This window comes from Aquarana catesbeiana, linkage group LG13, assembly GCF_042186555.1.
Source record: "Aquarana catesbeiana isolate 2022-GZ linkage group LG13, ASM4218655v1, whole genome shotgun sequence".
NCBI classification, from domain to species: domain Eukaryota; kingdom Metazoa; phylum Chordata; class Amphibia; order Anura; family Ranidae; genus Aquarana; species Aquarana catesbeiana.
This window is the reverse complement of record NC_133336.1, coordinates 235,313,024-235,337,065: the sequence shown is the minus strand read 5'-3', so window position 1 is coordinate 235,337,065 and position 24,042 is coordinate 235,313,024. Positions and strand designations below refer to the sequence as shown.

The following is a 24,042-nucleotide window of genomic DNA, read 5'->3' as shown; positions in this document are numbered from 1 at the left end:
AAATTTCATGAATCGGGTTTTAATTTACTTAACCGATTGCCGACCAGCTGCCGTCATTATACTGCGGCAGGTCGGCTCATTCCCGCAAATCGCCGTAGTTGTATGTCGTTCCCTTTAACAGCTATAGCAGGCGGGGGGAGCACGGCGGGGGGAGCTGATGCGCGTGGCCGGTGACCCGCGATCGCTCCACAGAGAGCCAGAACGGGGATCTGTCAATGAAAACAGACAGATCCCCGTTCTGACAGGGGAGGAGAGAGAGATCATCTGTTCCTAGTGATCAGGAACAGCGATCTCTCTCCTCCTCCAGTCAGTCCCCTCCCCCCACAGTTAGAAACACCTCCCTAGGGAACACAGTTAACCCCTTGATCGCCCCCTAGTGTTAACCCCTTCCATGCCAGTGACATTTATACAGTAATCAGTGGCTATTATTAGCTCTGGTCGCTGTATAAATGTCATTGGTCCCAAAAAAGTGTCAAAAGTGCCCAATCTGTCCGCCGCAATGTCGCAGTCCCACTAAAAATCACAGATCACCGCCATTACTAGTAAAAAAAAAAAATTAATAATAGAAATGTTATAAATCTATCCCATAGTTTGTAGACGCGATGCGTAAACCAACCAATAAACACTTATTGCAATTTTTTTTTACCAAAAATATGTAGAAGAATACATATCGGCCTAAACTGAGGAAGACATTATTTATTTATTTATTTATTTTTGGGATATTTATTATAGGAAAAAGTTAAAAATAGTTTTTTTTTTTCAAAATGGTCAGATTTTTCTTTATAGCGCAAAAAATAAAAAACGCAGAGGTGATCAAATACCACCAAAAGTAAGCTCTATTTGTGGGAAAAAAAGGACATCAATTTTATTTGGGTAAAGCACCACGACAGCGCAATTGTCAGTTAAAGCGCCGCAGTGCCGTATCACAAAAAACAGCCTGGTCATTAAGGGGAGGAAAATCTTCTGGGGCTGAAGTGGTTAAAGTGGTTGCAAACCCTTCCATATACCCAGTGAAGTGACTGGCCTCAGGTGGTACACAGAGACAAAAAAAATCCTCCTACATAAGTTGTACCTGTTTATCTGCAGTATTGTTTCCTCTATGGCCATTTAAAGTGCATAATTTATACAGTTTGTTTGAGCTTTCAGAAAGCAGGGGGTGGGGAGCTGAAGTTACAATCTGCAGCGCTCAGTGAGAGCTTATTGGAGAGAAGGGACACCCCCTCCTCTTTCACATAGGAACAGAGCTGTTAAAATCTACATTGCCCTACAAAGACGGCCCATTCAAAGTGAGCCGCTTTACCGCAACGCACCGCAAACAGTGTAAATGTAACCTCAATGAACCCGGGCTATACCGAGGATTGACCAGAGCAATTGTAAACTTATATACCAATATAATGCTGCGCTATCCAAATGTAATCATACGGTAACCATACTAAATCATAATATTACTGGCTGCAGTTCAATAGTGGTGGTGAGATATTCTATTCAGAATAGAATATCTCACCACCACTATTGAACTGCAGCCAGTAATATTATGATTTAGTACGGTTACCGTATGATTACATTTGGATAGCGCAGCATTATATTGGTACAAAACTTTTTGGCACAAGCATGTGGGACGTGATCAATGCTAGCAGCTGTCCTCTAATCATCTCTAACTATCATTTGGATTTTTACATGGTAGCTTGCAAGATTCTGTTTGTTTTTTCAATTGTAAACTTACACAGGACTTAGGGCTCTCTCTCTGTTCTCATGTGATAGCATTGGGATCCAGCAATTGGCTGCTTTAGACAACCAGCATTGCATTATGGGAGAAAAGAGAGCTTGTCGTCTGCTCTCCATACCTAGACGTACCTGGTATATCCTCTTGTTCCTTGAATGAAGCGGGGGGAGCTTTGAATGCTAGTTTCCTCCCTCTGACTATTTAGAGAGTCAGAGCTATGTAAACAATAAGACTGGCTGAACAGAATTTGACATATTTTGACAGGCAATGCAGTTCTCGGACATGTATTCCAATGTTGTGTTTAGCTGTCCAGCAGGAGTTCTACTTTATTATGGTCATCCTGGAGAAAGTGAGCCTGGAAACTCCAAACACTGGACTCTTCCTGAGCCGCTGGGCAGAAACCCTCAGAGGCGTCACTTCTTCACGCTATAAGAAGCAATAAGACAGTTTATCCTTTGAACAAAACTTTATGGAATGCATTTATTGAAAATTGAAAAAACTGCATAGCTGTTCATCCAATGGATCTGCTGGTACATTTGTTCTGGGGTAAAATCAAATGTTCTATTTGCTCCATAGGTCAAATGTTATTATTTCCTCCACAGGTCAAATGTTATTCACTCATAGAAAAAAATAACAATAAAGTGGTTTTGGACTATACTGCATTATGGCCACTAGATGGAGCCTATATCCTATGAAATAATTATCAGCTCCATCTAGTGGCCATGATGTGGTATTTTCCGCAACCATTGTTTTTTGTTTTTTTTTTATGAATGAAATAACATTAAACCAGTAGAGGAAACAACCTGTAAACATTCCAGTTTGCCCCATTTTTCACAGAAAACAAATGTACCAGCCATTTCACTGGACATTGTAGAAATGCACTCCTAAATTCTAAATTTAAATGAAAACATAAATACTGGGTGGGTTAGCCTTATGTGTGGGGCTCTGAGGCTTAGATCTCTGAATTTCCGCCGACTATTGATATTTTTTTTCATTTTGGACACAAGGTGGAAAATTGTTTGAGCTTGTGTTCCCAGCTCCACCCACTTGCAATAGTCATAATAAGGAATAAGCATGTGCTCAGTCCCCTCCCCCCTGTATAATAATTACTTCAATGGCTCTTCCATGGTAAAAAGGATGAGAAAGGTGCAGGTTTGACATAAGATGTAAGCACCATTTCTTTTTTTATGTAATAATCCAATGGTGCCATCTTGTGGTGAATTTTAACTACTACAGGCTCAATTAAAAAAAAGTCTCTTTGTTCAGAAAGACTGTGGCCTAATCGTGGCATTAGTTCCATCCATTACCTGATTCTTTAGCTATAACCATATCTATTAACTGTTTTTTTTTTCTCTTAAAGGGTCTACATTAATCTGATATTTCAGTGTTGGGTAGACTGGTAAACCCTCAACAGTTTCCTTTCATCTCCCTTGGGGATGCAATTGGTAAGATCCCTGTGCTGAGTTCCCTGGTCTGTACACCTGCTGTGCCCATTATGAGGGGTTCCCACCATCCCCGTGCTGAGTTCCCGGGTCTGTATACCCACTGTGCCCATTATGAGTGGTTCCAGCCATCCCTATGATGAGTTCCCAGGTCTGTACACCTGCTGTGCCTATTATGGGGGGTTTCCACCATCCCTGTGCTGAGTTCCCGGGTCTGAACACCTGCTGTGCCCATTATGAGGAGTTTCCACCATCCCTGTGCTGAGTTCTCAGGTCTGTACACCTGCTGTGCCCATTATGAGGAGTTTCCACCATCCCTGTGCTGAGTTCCTGGGTCTGAACACCTGTTGTGACCTATATGAGGGGTTCCCACCATCCCTGTGCTGAGTTCCCAGGACTGAACACCTGTTGTGACCATTATGAGGGGTTCCCACCATCCCTGTGCTGAGTTCCCGGGTCTGTACACCTGCTGTGCCCATTATGAGGAGTTTCCACCATCCCTGTGCTGAGTTCTCAGGTCTGTACACCTGCTGTGCCCATTATGAGGAGTTTCCACCATCCCTGTGCTGAGTTCCTGGGTCAGGACACCTGTTGTGACCATTATGAGGGGTTCCCACCATCCCTGTGCTGAGTTCCCGGGTCTGAACACCTGTTGTGACCATTATGAGGGGTTCCCACCATCCCTGTGCTGAGTTCCCAGGTCTGTACACCTGGTGTGACCACACAACTGCATTAGGAAGGATTAACCCATTAATTCTCCAAGGATGTCTCTGAGTGGGTATGAAGCTCCCCTTCCCACTATACAAGGACTGGGAGAAGATGGATTAGCAACGTTTAACATCAGTGAAATATGGTCCTGTACAGCAGAAGGTAAATGTTGAAGTCATTTTTTTCAGGGCCACAAACATTCAAAATCTTCTGCCCCTTTGCAAGGCTAACCCCTTCCTCTACTTATCCCTACTATAGATGTTCTTTTCTTTGACCCTTCCTAAAGAGGCTGTTCACTGTTTTCATTGCTCAGCAGGATAATGGATAATTCAGCGATATAGAATACAAAATACAATAAACACTTACTTTTTGCTACTCTCCGGTATACAAAATAAGTGATAATGCACACAACAATGACTGCAAGAAGAATACTAACAATGACCCCCAGGCCTTTATTCCTTTTATTGTCAGCCGTCTTTCCTGAAACAAATACAAACAAAATATAAATTTTTCATAATTCCTTCAAATTTCAGTTGGATAACAATGTAAACAATTTTCTTAAATATCCTTCAATCTCTCACATGCTCGGGTGCCAGCCCAGTTTGTGTAACTGCATGTATAGAAAAACTTCTCTCCAGGTCGAATGTTTTTCTTTATACAGAATATAGCAAATACTGCATTGTGGCCACTAGTTGGAGCTGATGGGAAAAACTTAAAAAGTCTGGACAGCTGCACTTCCAACATCCAACTTTATTGAGAACATAAAATTACATAATTACTGCATTATGGCCACTAGATGGCAGTGATGGGAAACAGCTTCAAAAGTCCAGACAGCTGCACACAATAAAACATCCATTTTTATTGAGATATAACATCGCCTGAGTACAGCACTTAGACACTGTGGGAGCTAGGAAAAAAAAGGGTCAACGCGTTTCACATTGAGTAAGTCATGAGTAAGCGCTGAGATAGCATGAAACATGTTGACCCTTTTCCCCTGTCTTCCACAGTGTCTAAGTGCTGTACTAAGTTTTTCCCCATCAGCACCATCTAGTGGCCATAAGGCAGTATTTTCATGCTTCACTATATTCTGTATGAAGTAAAACATTCGACCTGGAGAGAAAATAGCCTAATAACACTCAATTTTGCCCCCACCCCCCTTCACACAGAACAAATGTATATGCAGTTTCACAGTATTACTTTTTTTTTCTTTCTTTATACATACAGTACAGTGGGGATGGAAAGTATTCAGACCCCCTTAAATTTTTCACTCTTTGTTATATTGCAGCCATTTGCTAAAATCATTTAAGTTCATTTTTTTCCTCATTAATGTATACACAGCACCCCATATTGACAGAAAAACACAGAATTGTTGACATTTTTGCAGATTTATTAAAAAAAGAAAAACCGAAATATCACATGGTCCTAAGTATTCAGACCCTTTGCTCAGTATTTAGTATAAGCCCCTTTTGATCTAATACAGCCATGAGCAGGGGCGTTGCTAGGTCTACAAAAGATCTGGGGCTAGAGCCCATAGCAGGGTAGTAAAGAAAGTCATACGCTTGGGCGGGCATACACATGTATATACAGTAATATACGTGTGGGTGTATATATATCCCCAGAGAGCCCCCCACTTACATCAGGGTAAGGGTATCTGTCAATATGGGGTGCTGTGTGTACATTAATGAGGAAAAAAATGAACTTAAATGATTTTAGCAAATGGCTGCAATATAACAAAGAGTGAAAAATTTAAGGGGGTCTGAATACTTTCCGTCCCCACTGTACGCCCCATATTAACCCTACACATAAAATAATGGTGGCCAATGTCAGCACTTCCTAGAAAACTGACTCATTGTCCATATTAGGGGTCTCAAAACTTTCTAAACAAAGGACCAGTTTTTTTCCCCTTCAGACTCAATGGGGCCAGACTGAGGCCATTGGAAGTAGAAAAGGTCCCAATGTCAGTGGGAATAAACAATGCCCCATCTTTGGTGTCAGTGGGTGGAATAGTGCCCCATTGTTGGTGTCATTGGGACGAACTATGCCCCATCATTGGTGTCAATGGGCCCCATTTTTGGTGTCATTGAGAGGAATTGGGCCCCATCTTTAGTCTCAGTGGGAGGACTAGTGCCCCATTGTGGCTGTCATTGGAAGGAACTGTGCCACTATCATTGGTGTCAGTGGGCCCCATTTTTGGTGTCATTGGGAGGAATTGGGCCCCATCTTTAGTGTTATTGGGAGGAATTCTACCCCTTAATTAGTGGCAATGGGGGGAATTATGCCACATTGTTCGTATCAGTGGATGAAAATAGTCCCCCAAGGGCCGGAGAAAAGCGAGCACAGGGCCACATCTGGCCTCCAGGCCACACTCTGGAGATCAGAATCTATATTATTACTCCAGAACACAAAACAGCCACCATCACTCGCTGTGTAGATCAGACATGAGTTTGATATTCAGTTACCTCTACAGAACTGTGAGGGTTTCACAGCCTTGGTGATGTTACTGATGGGGTTCTTGGCGGTACAAGTGATGCTGAGGCTCGAATGAACATCTTCTATATTTAGGACATTACCAGTAAAGATTAGACCACTGCCATTCCTCCAGGTAACAGTCACGTTGGGTTCCTTCACCACACAAGTCATAAGAACTCCACAAGGCTCGGTGTTGGTAATGTTGCCCTCTAATAGGATGTCCTCTGCTGATAATATCTCTGCAGGAAACCAGAAGAAACATCTGAAGAAATATTCAAAATTGATGTATTAGTCTTGTTTTTATAAGTCTTGGAGGGTGGTCACTCACCTTCCCAAAGCCAACCTTGTGCCGCTATTGATGAAGGGTTGTGATGAGAAGTTCACTGTATACATGAATTTAAAGACAACTTTAAATGACCACTGAGTTGTCTTGATGCACCTTTCCTTGTGAGCTCCTCTCATTCGGGGGGGGGGGCGGGGGTGTCCATTTTATTTCCACATTAGAGCTCTGGAATGGCTTACAATGTATTGCTAACAAATCAGTGTTGGGCGTTGAGCTGACCAAATTAGTTATTCCAAACATGTAAATTCTATAATGTTGAGGTGGGAAGACACCGCGCTCTAATCAGCACATATGTTAAGTGAAGTTTGACTTTGGCTCACTCAGGCCACTGACGCATTTTGTCCCACCCAAAGGGCTTTATCATAGAGATCTATGACTCTATGACTAAGCAGTGTGGGCGAAGTGAAATGTGTTAGGGGGCGTGGACAGTGAGGAGCCTAGGCTGAGGCTATTTTCGATCTTAACTTAATACAGTGTATATGGGCTAAATGGAGTGCAGCGTCTTCCCACCTCAGTGCTACATATTGGGCTTGGATGAGCTATATGGACGTCGGCTATTGAATTCTGACAGCTGGTGCCGGTGGCTGTCAAAATACCCGAACGGCACCTGCATCAGCTTGGCTGCAGTTGCTGTTCAGCCAACAATTTTCAGCCTGACTCGATTTTCAGATCAAAGTTTGCTGAGCTGGGTGGTGCCAACAGGGCCACCTACTGATCGAATTTCACCCAATGTAGCAAGAATCATCCAAAATTTGATCCATGTACTGCACAGTGGGTAAAATAATTGTTTGACGGAGAAAAGGCGTATGCTGCTACAGGATCTAAAACGTAATAGAGCAGACCTGGCACTACTCCAAGAGACACATTTTAAAAGCGGTAACCTCCCGATATTGAAAAACAAATATTTCCCAATGGCGTATCACTCCACCAATGGATCTACCAAGACCCGTGGAGTGTCCATACTATTTGCCAGCAAAGTACCCTGGAAATGTACAGACACATTATCAGACCCAGAGGGAAGATATTTGTTTCTCAGAGGCAAAATCGGGGGGGGGGGTTCAGGTAACCCTTGCAAACATTTACGCCCCTAACAGTCATCAAGATAGCTTTATCACTAAGACCCTAGCAGCTCTGCTGGAATTTTCTAGAGGCCACCTTATCATAGGAGGTGATTTCAACGTCCCCCTGATTCCCACAGAGGATACTTCCTCAGGGACCTCCTCTATCACCTCCTCCGTTAGGAAACGAATCTCCAGGGAACTACACAAGGCCCAACTGATCGACGTATGGCGACTCCTCCACCCAACCGAACGGGACTATACTTTTTATTCCAATCCCTACAAACAATACTCCAGGATTGACTATTTTCTACTCCCACATGCCCAATTGCACGCCCTTAGAGACTCCAAGATTGGATCCATCACAAGGTGTGATCACGCTCCTGTCCTACTGACTTATGCCCTGACAGATAACCCTACTGACAGACAGAGGACTTGGAGACTGAACGAAAGTCTCATGCAAGATGAGGAGGTACTTACGGATGTACGGAAGGAACTAGATTTCTATTTCAAAACTAACTATACCCCTGATAGTGACCCTGGCATTGTTTGGGAGGCACACAAAGCGGTGATTCGCGGAGTTTTGATAAAGCACGGGGCACGCATTAAACGATTAAGATCTGCTCAATTGACAACACTCCTGCAGGACTTACACCTGGCAGAGGCAAGACACAAACACGCACAGACCCCGGCGGGGGAAGCGGAAGTTACGTTACTACGCACTAAAATCAACGATCTAATGCAATACCGAGCAAAGGCCGCATTACAAATCTGTAGACGTATGACATATGAATCCGGTAATAAATGTGGCAAAATGCTAGCCAAATCATTGCGCAAGCAAGTATTAGCGAACTATGTCCCCCACATAATGTCGTCTTCTGGCCAAAAGACTACACTAACTTAGGCGATAGCTGCTGAATTCAGGGAATTTTATTCCTCCCTATACAACCTAAAACAGCAACTGGTTTCGCAAGCCCAAATAGAAGATTACATAGTTAAATCTAATATGCCTATATTATCAGCTGAGTCCACTGAGTTATTAGAAGAACCTATTACCATGGAAGAGATACAGAAAGCAATTGCTTCCATGAAATTAGGGAAAGCTCCAGGCCCGGATGGCTTTACAACCCTATACTACAAAACCTTGTTACCGTCCTTAGGCGAACCCATGCATAAATTCTTTAACTCACTGGACCCTAGCACTCACTTCCCTAGAGCAACACTAACAGCACATATAGCACTGATACCCAAAAGAGGGGAAAGATACGACGCAATGAGGGAGCTACAGGCCAATCTCGCTTCTTAATATTGATCTTAAAGTCTTCACGAAAGTAATATCAACCAGACTCCAAACATACCTTCCATCCCTGATTCATCTAGACCAAGTGGGCTTTGTCCCATCTAGAGAAGCCAGGGATAATACGATCAAAACTCTCAACATCTTGCATGTAGTTAATCAAAATAAGACCCCCTGCATATTTCTAAGTACGGACGCAGAGAAGGCCTTTGACAGGGTGAATTGGCAGTTCATGACATCAGTTTTAAGACATGTTGGCCTGGGGACTAGGATGCTGGACTGGATTTCTGCAGTATACACCAACCCCACAGCACGAGTGCGAGTAAATGGGACTCTGTCTGCCCCTTTTGAGATCAAAAATGGAACTCGCCAGGGATGTCCGCTATCCCCGCTCCTATTCGCCCTGTCACTGGAACCCTTCCTGCGCACAATTCGAGCCCACCCAGATATCAATGGAGTAAATATAGGAGAGACGCAACAGAAAATAGCTGCTTACGCAGATGATATGTTGTTCACTCTCACAAACCCGATAATATCTCTCCCCAATCTGCTCCACGAATTTAAAACATACGGCAACATATCTAACCTGAAGATAAATTTTAACAAATCGGAAGCCATGAGTGTTGGGCTTCCCCCAGGACTCCCCAATACACTGCAGGGTAATTTTAAATTCAAATGGACCAACACTGCTCTGAAGTACCTTGGAACTTACATTCCTCCTGAATTATCCCAAGTATTTGCCCTGAACTTCCCCCCATTAATGTCCACGGTCAGATCACTACTTAAAAATTGGAGCACAGGGTTACACTCCTGGTTTGGTAGGTGTAACATCCTTAAGATGTGTATACTGCCAAAATTCCTATACCTCATGCAAGCCCTCCCGATCCAAATACCCGCCTGCTATTTTGACCAGACAAACACTCTATTCCTGGACTTTATATGGGCACACAAGAAACCTAGGATTAACAGACGACAGCTCACATTACCCAAAGTGTACGGTGGACTGGCGGTACCAGATCTTCGCAAATACCAACAAGCAACCCATTTGACCAGACTCATTGACTGGAATCGACATGATACCACCAAATTATGGACCCAACTGGAACAAGCCCAGAGTACAATACCTTTGGACAGAGCCCCCTGGTGCCATGACTTATTACCCCGGGATATGAAGAACCACCCCCTGATAGGAGTAACCACACAAATCTGTTCATCCCTTTTTGCTAGACTACATCTTACATCCCTCAGTTCCCCACTACGGCCGATTCTGGGTACCCCAGAATTTAGTCCAGGATGTACTGACCCAGTGTTCCGTTCATTACGTAAGACAGGGTATTCACAAGCATCCCATTTTATAACAAATGGACAATGGCCCTCTATAGAAGGACTAATGAGTGCTGAGGGACCATTCCAGCTAGACCTCTGGAGAGCTTTACAGCTTAACCACTTTTTTAAGACGTTACCACCTCCTGGAAACTTTGCCCGGGCCTTGACTACTTATGAATCACATTGCTCAGGAGAAGGAGCTCTACCTCACGCACTGTCAGCCACCTACCTACTATTGATTACACCATTAGAGAGCTACCAAATGCCCACCCTCGGGACATGGGAAAGAGATATGCAGTGTAACTTCTCACCACGGCAAAAACAAAACATAATCTATTTCACATTCAAATCCTCCATATGCACAAAAATGCAAGAAACTAACTATAAGTTAGTAACCAGATGGTATAACACCCCAGACAAACTGCAGAGATTTTTCCCATCCTCTTCAGGTACCTGTTGGAGATGCAGGGAGGAAAGGGGCATGATTCTTCATGTGTTCTGGACCTGTAAGCGGTTGGAGCAGTTTTGGAAGTCCATACAGCAGACGATACAGAAATTTACGGAACGTCCCATCATGGCGGACCCCAGCTTCTTTTTATTACATGCGTCTAACATGTCCAGAAAGAAGTATAAAAAATCCCTGATTCAGCATCTTCTGGATGCGGCCAAAGCTTGTATCCCTCTGCTGTGGAAGACTACCAGTCCCCCAACTGTGGGTATGTGGTTAAAAAAAGTAGAAGACATCAGGAAGATGGAGGATCTTATCCTCACGGCCCGTAACCAAACTGAACAGTATTCTAAAACATGGTCGCAATGGCTTATATTTATATTCTCCACTGAGGGACAAAACCTGCTTGCAAATCAGTGAAATGAATTTGACAGTGGAAGCCTACGAGCAGCAGTCACTCTCCCGAAATATATGTACCGAGTAACAGAGGGGCACCGCCTCCGGGCTTCCCCCCTTCCCTGGTTCCCCCCCTCCCCCCTCCCCCTCACCCGTGTACCACACTCCTGCCCCCCACTTTTCGTACTATTACTTCTCTGTCCTCTTTCTTCCTTTTTTCCTTTATCTATTTCTTTTCTACTTTTGCTATTCTGGAAAAAGGAAAATGGTTGGTAGGAAAGAGGCAAACAGATAAATTTGAGTTCCAATGCAGGATTGAATCTATTACACAGATTGTAATAACATGTATATGAGCCTGTAATAGGAAACCATGTTGTCATGCCCTCAGTCATGTTGATGCAAGAGGCTGCGTCCTCAAATCTGATGTATGTCTATGATGATACCGTGGGCCTGTAACCTTTCCTGCTTTTGAATAAACTTATATTTGAAAAAAAAAAAAATTGTTTGATCCCTTGCAGATTTTGTAAGTTTGCCCACTTACAAAGAAATGAAGGGTCTATAATTTTTATCATAGGTGTATTTTAAATGATAGAGACAGAATGTCAACCAAAAATCCAGAAAAAAACACACACTACAAATGTTATAGATAGAGTTGCAGTTCAGTGAGTAAAATAAGTATTTGATTCCCAAGCAAAACATGACTTAGTACTTGGTGGAGAAACCCTTGTTGGCAAGCACAGAGGTAAGACATTTCTTGTAGCTGGTGACCAGGTTTGCACAGATCTCAGGGGGGATTTTGGATCACTCTTCTTTACAGATCTTCTCTAAATCACTTTAAGGTTTCTTGGTTGTCTCTTGGCAACTCGAAGTTTCAGCTCCCGCCATAAATTTTCTATAGGATTAAGGTCTGGAGACTGGCTAGGCCACTCCATGACCTCAATGTGCTTCTCCTTGAGCCACTCCTTTGTTGCCTTGGTGGTATGTTTTGGGTCATTGTCATGCTGGAAGACCCATCCATGACCCATCTTCAGTGTTCTGGCTGAACAAAGAAGGTTCTCACCCAAGATTTTACAATACATGACCCTCTCCATTGGCCCCTCAATGTGGCAAATTCGGCCTATACCTTTATTGGAGAGAAAGCCCCAAAGCATAATGTTCCACCTCTGTGCTTGACTGTAGGGATGGTGTTCTTAAGGTCATAGTCATTTTTTTTCTTCCAAATGCGGTGAGTCGAGTTATTGCCAAAGAGCTCAATTTTGGTCTCATCTAACCACAGAACTTTCCCAATCCTTCCCTGAATCTTTTAGATGTTCATTGGCAAACTTCCCTCCCCCATTAAGGTCAAATCTCCTCAATCTGTTATTAATATATACGCACCCCCCCCCCGCACTGTGTGGATGCCATACTGGATGCAGTATATTTTAAAAAGAATGTTCTTTAGATTGTAACACGGCTACATCTAATAAAGAAAGGATATATGTCGGGGTGGGGCGAGCGTGAAAATACCACCCCTTCTATAGAGTCACCATCCCGTAAATATATGCAAATGTGTTCCTAAAAAGGTATATAGAACTGAATGGGACTTTAATTGTGCCTCTAATGCCCTGTACACACGATCGCACATTGATCGCACATTCCCACCACAAACTCAGTCGGATTTTTTCTGACAGATTTTGTGCCAAACTTGTCTTGCATACACACGGTCGCACAAAGTTGTTGGAAAATCCGATCGCTCTGAACGCAGTGACGTAAAACACATACGTTGGGACTATAAACGGGGCAGTAGCCAATAGCTTTCATCTCTTCATTTATTCTGAGCATGCGTGGCACTTTGTGCGTCGGATTTGTGTACACACGATCCGAATTTAAACGATTGGATTTTGTTGTCGGAAAATTTTATATCCTGCTCTCAAACTTTGACGGAAAAAGTTCGATGGAGCCCCCACACGATCAGAATTTCCGACAATCCGATCACACTTTTTCACGTCATGAAAATCCGACCGTGTGTACAGGGCATAAGAAGTATAAATAGATGAAAAACAATTAATGAGAAAATACATTATTTTATTTTATTCAGTATAAAAACAGTTAATAATACATTGCAGTTAACACGGTTGAAATGGATTCAGGGTGTGCAAATCCCCGATTTTAACAGAGTTATGGCCTACGCGTTTCGCGGATGAGGCCGCTTCGTCAGGGCCTTTGAGAACGGCACAATGTGATCACGTGTAGATTCTAAAAATACGACATCAATTAATATTGCATAGATTTATAGAGTTACATCAGTGAGGGCTAGAATATAAAATGTATTTAGACATTGATGCATAAATTTATACAAAGGTATGTGTTTAATGAGAAATTGTTAACAAGGTTTACTAAACGGATCTGGATGTTTTATAAAGTATTCAACAGACAAATATAGCTGCATTATCAGTCCACTAGGGGTGTGTATGGTGATGTTAGTCAACGTGTGAGGTTAAGCAGTGATCAACTCTATACTGTTAAATGTTTAAACAGGTAATGCTGTGGTTTTGTATAGGAAGGAAAGGAGAATGTATATATATATAGTATGGACAAGTGTGGCGCTAGAAAAAAGATACTCTATATGTACGTTATTGGGCAAAGCCCGACAGAATATCAATCTGAAAGGCAATATGCGCAATAAAGCGTATTAATGAAACACAAAATTAATCGTGTTTAGACTGTTAGCTGACACTAACAGAGGTAAGTACTGTGAAGTGATTGAGGAAAAATATGGGGGATAAAAAGAAATGAATCCTACAATAGCTAACTACAAATCCCAGAGTGGGGAGGAGTAGTTATGTATACAAGAAAAAAACGTGAATCAATAATAAACATCATACAAAAAGTGCTATGACACAAATGAGTGATGATACCATAAGGTGGGTGGGTAAAACTCAAACAGTTGTCGGCTATGCTATGCTATGATTTACTAATTATATGTTTATAGATATATACAGGCAGGAGTGGCAGACAGTCATATACCCCAGTCGAAGTCCTATCGGACGAAACGCGTCAGGTGTTTTGCCTGTCTTGCCACTATTTGATTTAAGCGCTTTTTTATGTTCTTTTATACCTGACTTTAATTCATGAGCCAGTGTATGTTTTATCGCAATACTTTTTAATAAAGCTTTCAAAAAAGCTGATTTACACTATGGGGAGGTTTTTCTTCTTGATCCCTATTCATTTGAGGACCCATACCTACTACATGGAGCCATACCTCTGATGCACAGTCCTGTTCCCAAACTTGGACGCCGGAAGTCGGTGAGACCAGAAAGGTTCGGTTGGTGAGTGCTGCAGGTTTCCACCATCTCCAGCTATTGTGGATAAAGGGCTGCCTCCCCTGCTCTATTTCCTTGTCAAAAGAAGTTTATTGAGTATACAATGTTATAAAGATACATAAAGTAAGTTTACAAGGATCTATAAAGTAAGCTCATTGTTTTACAGTAGGGTTTATATAGGTAAATATCATGAAATTTCAAATATTAAACATTGGGTTTACGTAAACCTAAATTAAAGATATATATCATTTCCTTAGTTACTTTTGTAGGTATTTAAATGATTTATACCTACTATACATATTGTTTACAAGTAGAGTGTATATAGGTCAAATAAATTCTGATAATGAGCTTTAATCGTAAGGTGGAGAAAAGGAAAGAGAAAGAAGAAAAAGGGTTGAAAGGTAGAGGTATGGTCCACAAGGTTGTCCCGCTCGTCAGTTTATTATTCTTTTTAGTTCTCTTTGAAGCCTTAGAATGGGCGTCTCTGTAAGTCATTTCCCCTGCTCTATTTCAAGCCTGTCTGACTCCCAAGCCGCTGGCTGGGAGTCCATCACTGCTGGTAAGGGTATTTTTTAATTTATTTTATTATTTTATTATTTTATTTCAGGTACTTATATAGCGCTGACAATTTACGCAGCGCTTTACATATACATTTTACATTCACATCAGTCCCTACCCTCAAGGAGCTTACAATCTAAGGTCCCTAACTCACATTCATACATACTAGGGACAATTTAGACAGGATCCAATTAACCTACCAGCATGTCTTTGGAGTGTGGGAGGAAACCGGAGTACCCGGAGGAAACCCACGCAGGCACAGGGAGAACATGCAAACTCCAGGCAGGTAGTCTCGTGGTTGGGATTCGAACCAGCGACCCTTCTTACTGCTAGGTGAAAGTGCTATCCACTACACCACTGTGCCGCCCATTTTTGCCTATCCCTGTTACACAAAAGTTGAATACCTCATCTTGTTGACACCATTCCCGGATTCAAGGGCCCCCTATTACCAATCCTGGTTGTTGCTGTTTGTTCCAGTCACATTCCCAGATGCTCACCCACATATTCATGTTGGACTTTTGGTTACGTCAGTAATTCATGAGTTTAATTTGGACTTTTAGTGACATCAGTTATCTATGTGCCGATGTGCTGTATTTTGAGCTAACATTACCAACATTATAATCACTATTTTAGTTTTACCCACCCACCTTATGGTATCATCACTCATTTGTGTCATAGCACTTTTTGTATGATGTTTATTATTGATTCATGTTTTTTTCTTGTATGCATAACTACTCCTCCCCACTCTGGGATTTGTAGTTAGCTATTGTAGGATTCATTTCTTTTTATCCCCCATATTTTTCCTCAATCACTTCACAGTACTTACCTCTGTTAGTGTCAGCTAACAGTCTAAACACGATTAATTTTGTGTTTCATTAATACGCTTTATTGCGCATATTGCCTTTCAGATTGATATTCTGTCGGGCTTTGCCCAATAACGTACATATAGAGTATCTTTTTTCTAGCGCCACACTTGTCCATACTATATATATATACATTCTCCTTTCCTTCCTATACAAAACCACAGCATTACCTGTTTAAACATTTAACAGTATAGAGTTGATCACTGCTTAACCTCACACGTTGACTAGCATCATCATACACACCCCTAGTGGACTGATAATGCAGCTATATTTGTCTGTTGAATACTTTATAAAACATCCAGATCCGTTTAGTAAACCTTGTTAACAATTTCTCATTAAACACATACCTTTGTATAAATTTATGCATCAATGTCTATATACATTTATATTCTAGCCCTCACTGATGTAACTCTATAAATCTATGCAATATTAATTGATGCTTCATTTGTAGAATCTACACGTGATCACATTGTGCCGTTCTCAAAGGCCCTGACGAAGCGGCCTCGTCCGCGAAACGCGTAGGCCATAACTCTGTTAAAATCGGGGATTTGCACACCCTGAATCCATCTCAACCGTATTAACTGCAATGTATTATTAACTGTTTTTACACTGAATAAAATAAAATAATGTATTTTCTCATTGTTTTTCATCTATTTATACTTCTTAGAGGCACAATTAAAGTCCCATTCAGTTCTATATACCTTTTTAGGAACACATTTGCATATAATAAAGAAAGGATAGAATACACTTCAAAGCGCTAAGTCCAGTACTTAAAGCAACCTTCAAAATCTATCCTGTACTGGTGTGGTTGCAGGAAAGTGTCTTCTGATTGGTTGCCATGAGCTCTTGTACTTTGTTGTATTATGTAACACTTTAATACTATGTAACTAGGACACTATTAAATGTTACTTCCCTTTTTTTTTTTTTTGATGGATGAGATATAACTGTGTGATTTCCTGCCCCATGCTTTATATGTCACATTGTGTTCTCCTTATGCTGACCATACATTATATTATTAACAATTGTACAACAATATACATTAACTATTTACAATTTTCTTATTCAATTTCCTTTAGATTTACCTCCAACTATGTAGTAGAAGGGCCTTCCTGATTGGATACATCTATATATCTATCTATGATGATCTATCATTTGGCAGGCTCCAAAATATTTTTAAATTTTTTACTATTTTCATTTTTTTTTCTTTTTAATTTTTCTTTTTAATTTGGCAATATAATAGTAGCCAGTCATTGAGGATCCCTCTCATATCCATGGTTAACCACTGAACATATTTGCACTATTACAATTTTATATTGTTTGATGTATACTCATTCCAACAGCACCACCAAGATGGAGGACTCGGGGTGAGTTAAATGGGTTTAATAGAAAAAAAGGTAAAAGATAAAAAATAAATAAATTCTAGCCTATAAATAAATTCTAGCCTATCCAGCAAATTACACGGTTCTCTCTAAGAGATGGAGCTTATGCCCACTTACAAGGCTGCCATCTCTCTGTCTCTCTCTTTCTCTTTTTATATCAAAACTTACTGTAGACTTTCAGGTCATAATGTATCATCGTCACGTTGCTCTCTTGTTTTTCTTTTAGGTGTAGATCTGCGCTGTAGACTTTTTGATCCTCCAGGCTGAGGTTCATTATTACTAAAGAAGCATCTTCAGTGGCCCACATGTTTCCTTTGTGGTTGGGATCCCGAATCTCGATGGGTTCTCCGGGCTTTGTTTTAACCCTGACATCACCATCGTAGACCCAGGAGACATCTTCAACATCATTCCTGTTGAGCTGAAGAGTGACATTGCCTCCCTCCGCACCAAATACCAACCGCGTTTCCTCGCTCTGAGCTTCACATATCACATCTATAGGGGACAATTGAAACATGGTGACACAGAAGAGTGATGGCAGAAAAAAGACCAAGTGTTCCATCAAATCTGCCCCTTTTTAGTGCTTAATTCTTTATTATTTTTTTTTTTTCACTTTTTTTTTTTTTTTTAGTACAGAACTATGCTTGTCCCAAGTATGTTTAAGGCTCCATGCACACTGGCTTAGAAATCGTTGCTTCTACAGGAGTTTTGTACCTGTAGAAGCAGCTCAATGTTCTCCTATGTGTCCATGCACATTAGGACGTTTAGAGGCATACTTTGAGCTCAGTGTTTAGAGGCAGAAAAAAAAACCCTTCTGGTTCGCATTTCTGATTGGAGCTTACTGGCAGAGAAAACGTAAAACTCTCCTAAACTCATCTAAACTCTGTACAAAAAATGCTCTAAATTTTAAGCCCAGTGTGCACCGAGACTTAATCAAACCACTTACCGTTGACTGACTCATTTTACCTTTGCTGGAAGTCTTTTTTAATTGTCCACTTCAATTTTGGTAAAATCATACCAAGAAGAGGAGCGCTGGCCACACACAGAAACAAAAATCCAAATCCCTGCCTGTGTATGGCAGCTGGTGTGTTCTTCACAGAAAGGATAGATATTTTTCTATTTGTCTATCTGTCTATCTGTCTATCTGTCTATCTATCTGTCTATCTATATATGTTCTATGGGGTTAAGATCAGGACAGGGAAGTTCAAGTCAAGTTCCTCTACCTCAAACTCACTCATCCACACTATATTGCCAAAAAGTATTGGGCCAACCCTCCAAATCATTTGGTGGGGGGGGGGGGGTATTATGGTGTGGGGTTGTTTTTTTTAGGGGTTGGGTTTGGCCCCTTAGTTCCAGTGAAGGGAATTCTTAAGGCGTCAGCATACCAAGACATTTTGGACAATTTCATGCCCCCAACTTTGTGGGAACAGTTTGGGGATGGCCCCTTCCTGTTCCAACATGACTGCACAAAGCAAGGTCCATCATGACATGGATGAGTGAGTTTGGGCTGGAGGAACTTGACTTGACCTGCAAAGAGTCCTGACCTCAACCTGATAGAACACCTTTGGGATGAATTAAAGCAGAGACTGCGGACCTTCTTGTCCAACATCAGTGCCTGACCTGACAAATGCTCTTGTGGAAGAATGGTCAAACATTCCCATAGACACGCTCCTAAACCTTGTGGACAGCCTTCCCAGAAGAGTTGAAGCTTTTATAGCTGCAAAGGGTGGGCCAACTCAATATTGAACCCTACGGACTAAGACTGGGATGTCATTTAGGTTCATGAGCCTGTAAAGGCAGGTGTCCCAATAATTTTGACAGTATAGTGTATTTATGACATGCCAATCATCGGTATACAGTATAGTGTAATAAGAAGAAATGACCGCACACCATTGTAGATCAAAATCCTCTTTCTTTGGACAGCCCAAAAATGTCAGGCATCAGAATGCTGGGTAGACACGCTTCGCACACTTCAGTCATTATACAGTATAGTGTATTCATGACATGCCAATCATCAGTATACAGTATAGTGTATATATACCAGCCTTTCTCAACCTTTCCAACACAGAGGAACCCTTCAAATTACTTTCTGGTCTCAGGGAACCCCTGCTAAAATTTACTATATCTACAACTAATAATACATTAGTGTGGTGATCATTGGGAAGATTTTCCCCCTTTGCAGATAGCCAAAAAGATGAATAGTGTCAGTGGGAACTTGTCTGAGAGGCAGAAATTGCTCATTGATCAAGGAACCCCTAGCAACCTCTGGAGGAACCATAGGGTCCATGGTATATATATATATATATATATATATATATATATATATATATATATATATATATAACTAATTTCACCCTTTAGTGAATCAGACCGAATTTTTACAGTAAAGCTATCTGATTGTACGATCTTCTTTAGATCTTCCAAAAAGTATGTAGTGCAAGAGCCTGCCTGACTGGATATAAGTTGATTAGATAGATTAGGTAGGTCCTCCTATTACATCATTTTTGGCAGATCTAATGTTGATTGTGCAAAGGTTGTACGGTCAGATTGTAAGGTACAATGAGCCAAATCTATTTGTAAAAGATCTGTTCAAATAAAAAAATGGGAATAAACTTACCGACCGTCCTAAAAATAACCATCAGACAGAGCAGGAGAACGTGTCCACCTTTTGGTTCCATTGTCCCGTTGAAATGAATATTCACTTTGATTTTATACAAACAATCCGCCCAGAAAAAGGAAGCGAAGCGATGGACTGAGTCAAGTGTTATATCTGTACAGGATGTAATATCGTGACTAAGTCAGTCTGATGTATTCGCTGTCTGTCCCGTCATTTCGTTTTGGACGCGGCTCCTTCTGTGTAAAAAATGAAAACTAGTTCTTTACTTCTCGCCCACTTACTTTCCTTTAGACTGTGAGCTCTTGAGGTCAGGGGCTTTGGTTTATTGCTACACACTGTAGTTTCTTTGCGTGTGTTATGATTTTCACCACATTGTCAGACTGAGATGATTATATGAGCAGTAATGATAAACTCTCCGCTCTTATATAACATTGTTTCAAGGAGTACAATGTTATTAAAACAGCAATGATAATATCTCCGTCCCTAAGGTAGATTAACAGGAACTGAAAAATATAACATTGTTTCGAGGAGTGCAATGTTTATAAACAATAATGATACACTCTCTGCCTCTAATATATTGTAAGAACAACAAATGTAACATTGTTTCAAGCAGGAAGGTGTTTATAAACAGCCTACCTTCACTATCCTAGGCCTTTAATATCTCTGTCTCAGCCCTGCTTCCTGATGTCTGCCTGAATTCCGAGTGCATCTTCCCCAACCAACTATTATTCAAATGGAAACTATTGTTACAACAGGCAAGGAAAACTTGGCAGTATATATGCTCTGATGACCTCAGTTCTATAGAAGAGGAAGGGAAACCAGCTGTGAAAATAGATCCACTCTATGTTACAGCAGAATAAAAACTACCCAGTCCCATACATGGACTCACCTTCTACTCAGTCCCCTCCATGGCCTCACCTTCTACCCAGTCCCCTACATGGATTCACCTTCTACCCGGTCCCCTACATGGACTCACCTTCTACCCGGTCCCCTATATGGACTCACCTTCTACCCGGTCCCCTATATGGACTCACCTTTTACCCAGTCCCCTACATGGACTCACATTCTACTCAGTCCCCTATATGGACTCACCTTCTACCCGGTCCCCTACATGAACTCACCTTCTACCCCGTCCCCTACATGGATTCACCTTCTACCCAGTTCCCTACATGGACTCACCTTCTACCCAGTCCCCTACATGGACTCACCTTCTACCCAGTCCCCTACATGGACTCACCTTCTACCCGGTCCCCTACATGGACTCACCTTCTACCCGGTCTCCTACATGGACTCACCTTCTACCCGGTGCCCTACATGGACTCACCTTCTACCCAGTCCCCTACATGGCCTCACCTTCTACTCAGTCCCCTACATGGACTCACCTTCTACCCGGTCTCCTACATGGATTCACCTTCTACCCAGTCCCCTACATGGACTCACCTTCTACACAGTCCCCTACATGACCTCACCTTCTGCCCGGTCCCCTACATGGCCTCCCATTCTACCCGGTCCCCTACATGGCCTCACATTCTACCCAGTCTCCTACATGGACTCACCTTCTACCCCTTTATGCTATCCTTTACCCATAATAATGTCTTGGGACTTATTCCTCTCACCCCCCACTTCCATCATAATAATTTCTTAACTGCTTTTGCAATGCTAAAATGTATTTGGTCTTGCCAATAATGTTTATTTAGAGGGTTAGTTCACTTTTGCAGAAACAGTGAAAAGGTGACACCCACCCTTCCCGGTCCCTGCTGTACTTACCTCTATGGGTGCTGGGCTGTCACCATCCCCTGCTTTACTGGCTGACATCATCCACTGTCCTGCTGACATCAACCATCTGCCCTACTGACACCTCCACTGCTCCACTGACACCAACCTTCGCCCTACTGATACCTTCCAGTGCTCTACTGACACTATCCACTGTCCTATTGTTATCATCCACTGCTCTACTGACACCAGCCACTGTCCTACTGTCACCATCCACGTCTCTACTGACACCGTCCACTGTACTACTGACACCATCCACTGTACTACTGACACCATCCACTGCTCTACCGACACCGTCCACTGCTCTACCGACACCGTCCACTGTCCTGCTGATACCATCCACTGCTCTACTGACACCATCCACTGTCCTACTGTCACCTTCCACTGCTCTACTGACACCGTCCCCTGCTCTACTGACACCGTCCACTGCTCTACTGACACCGTCCACTGCTCAACTGACACTGTCCACTGCTCTACTGACACCATCCACTGCTCTACTGTCACCAGCCACTGCTCTTCTGACACCATCCACTGTCCTACTGTCACCATCCACTGCTCTACTGACACTATCCACTGTTCTACTGACACCATCCACTGTCCTACTGTCTCCATCCACTGCTCTACTGACACCATCCACTGCTCTACTGACACCATCCACTGTCCTACTGTCACCATCCACTGCTCTACTGACACCGTCCACTGCACTACGGTCACCATCCACTGCTCTACTGACACCATCCACTGCTCTACTGTCACCGTCCACTGCTCTGCTGACACCGTCCACTGCTCTGCTGACACCGTCCACTGCTCTACTGTCACTGTCCACTGCTCTACTGTCACTATCCACTGTTCTACTGACACCATCCACTGTCCTACTGTCACCATCCACTGCTCTACTGACACCATCCACTGCTCTACTGACACCATCCACTGTCCTACTGTCACCATCCACTGCTCTACTGACACCGTCCACTGCACTACTGTCACTGTCCACTGCTCTACTGACACCATCCACTGTAGTCCACTGCTCTGCTGACACCGTCCACTGCTCTACTGTCACTGTCCACTGCTCTGCTGACACCGTCCACTGCTCTACTGACACCGTCCACTGCTCTACTGTCACCGTCCACTGCTCTGCTGACACCGTCCACTGCTCTACTGTTGCCGTCCACTGCTCTACTGTCGCCGTCCACTGCTCTACTGATACCGTCCAATGCTCTACTGACACCATCCAATGCTCTACTGACACCACCCACTGCTTTACTGACACCATCCACTGCTCTACTGACACCGTCCACTGCTCTTCTGACACCGTCCACTGCTCTACTGACACCGTCCACTGCTCTACTGACACCATCCACTGTCCTACTGTCACTGTTCACTGCTCTACAGGCACCGTCCACTACCCCACTGCATGTTTGAAATTTGGGACACACACCCTGATGCAATAGCCTGCGCACAACCTTGAGTAGGGATGAGGTTTGGGTTTGCCGCTAACACAGATTTGTGGCAAATCCAACAGGTTTTAGATTCACAGACCTGGCAAAATTGCGTGTACAAAGCAATGACAGGCTGATGGTGGCCGCAGCTGTCCTCCGTCACCTGTAGGTGTTTGCATGTAATCGCATATGAAGCAATTACCATCAGTTATAGAGACAGATGATATCTCCTATGTTGAAGTCTAAGCTAGAAAAGATATATGTTAGAAACGTTCGTCTTGCGCCTCAAACTGATGAATAGAATAGGAAAAGGTCATCTGCAAGTCTGATTGTGTTAATCTATTATCTCAAAATGCTGTCCTAAATTAAATGTCTACATTTTTTTTTTCACAGTTTCTGAACCCCCTCCCCCCGTGCTCTGCGACACTATGGCCTATGGAGTGTTCTGTGACACAGGAAGAGGCTGCCCACATCAGCGACAAGACATCAGCGTCTGGCGAGCCAGCCACAAGACATAACCTGGTTACAGTGGGTGCTGCTTCTCTGTACAATGTCTGCTAAATACACAATAAATACTGTGTATGGCGATAGTTTTATCTACGGAACTTTTCCATCTGTTCCACCTATTTTGTGACCTGAGCACCCCTGCCAGAAAGCCTAGTAAGGCCAGGGACCTTTCTCTTCTCTACGGCAGTTAAGCTTCTTCAGCTCAGTCACCAACTGGCTCCCATCCTGATAAATGACTTATGAAGAAACAACAGCAAACTGGTCATCACTCTGCTCTCTCCTCCTGCCAGCAGCTTTCTCTATTAGATGACAGACATCTTGCTTTAAAATGTGGCATTGAACACACTTTTTTAAAGCACTCTGAATGCCAATCAAAGCGCCTGTCTCTAAATAAAAT

The 24,042-nt window shown here is 42.6% G+C and overlaps 1 protein-coding gene across 1 annotated transcript; it reads right to left on the bottom strand.

Moving 5' to 3' along the window:
• Nucleotides 1-1,547: 1,547 nt before the first annotated feature.
• LOC141116978 (SLAM family member 9-like) lies at nucleotides 1,548-20,676 on the bottom strand. Its single transcript, XM_073609523.1, has 6 exons — nucleotides 20,563-20,676; nucleotides 19,927-20,162; nucleotides 17,481-17,804; nucleotides 6,333-6,581; nucleotides 4,240-4,353; nucleotides 1,548-2,149 (listed from the first exon to the last, which is right to left on the bottom strand). Exons 2-6 carry the CDS (start codon nucleotides 19,985-19,987, stop codon nucleotides 2,145-2,147), a joined length of 753 nt encoding a protein of 250 aa, XP_073465624.1. The 5' UTR covers nucleotides 19,988-20,162; nucleotides 20,563-20,676; the 3' UTR covers nucleotides 1,548-2,144.
• Between the last annotated feature and the right edge of the window lie 3,366 nt (nucleotides 20,677-24,042).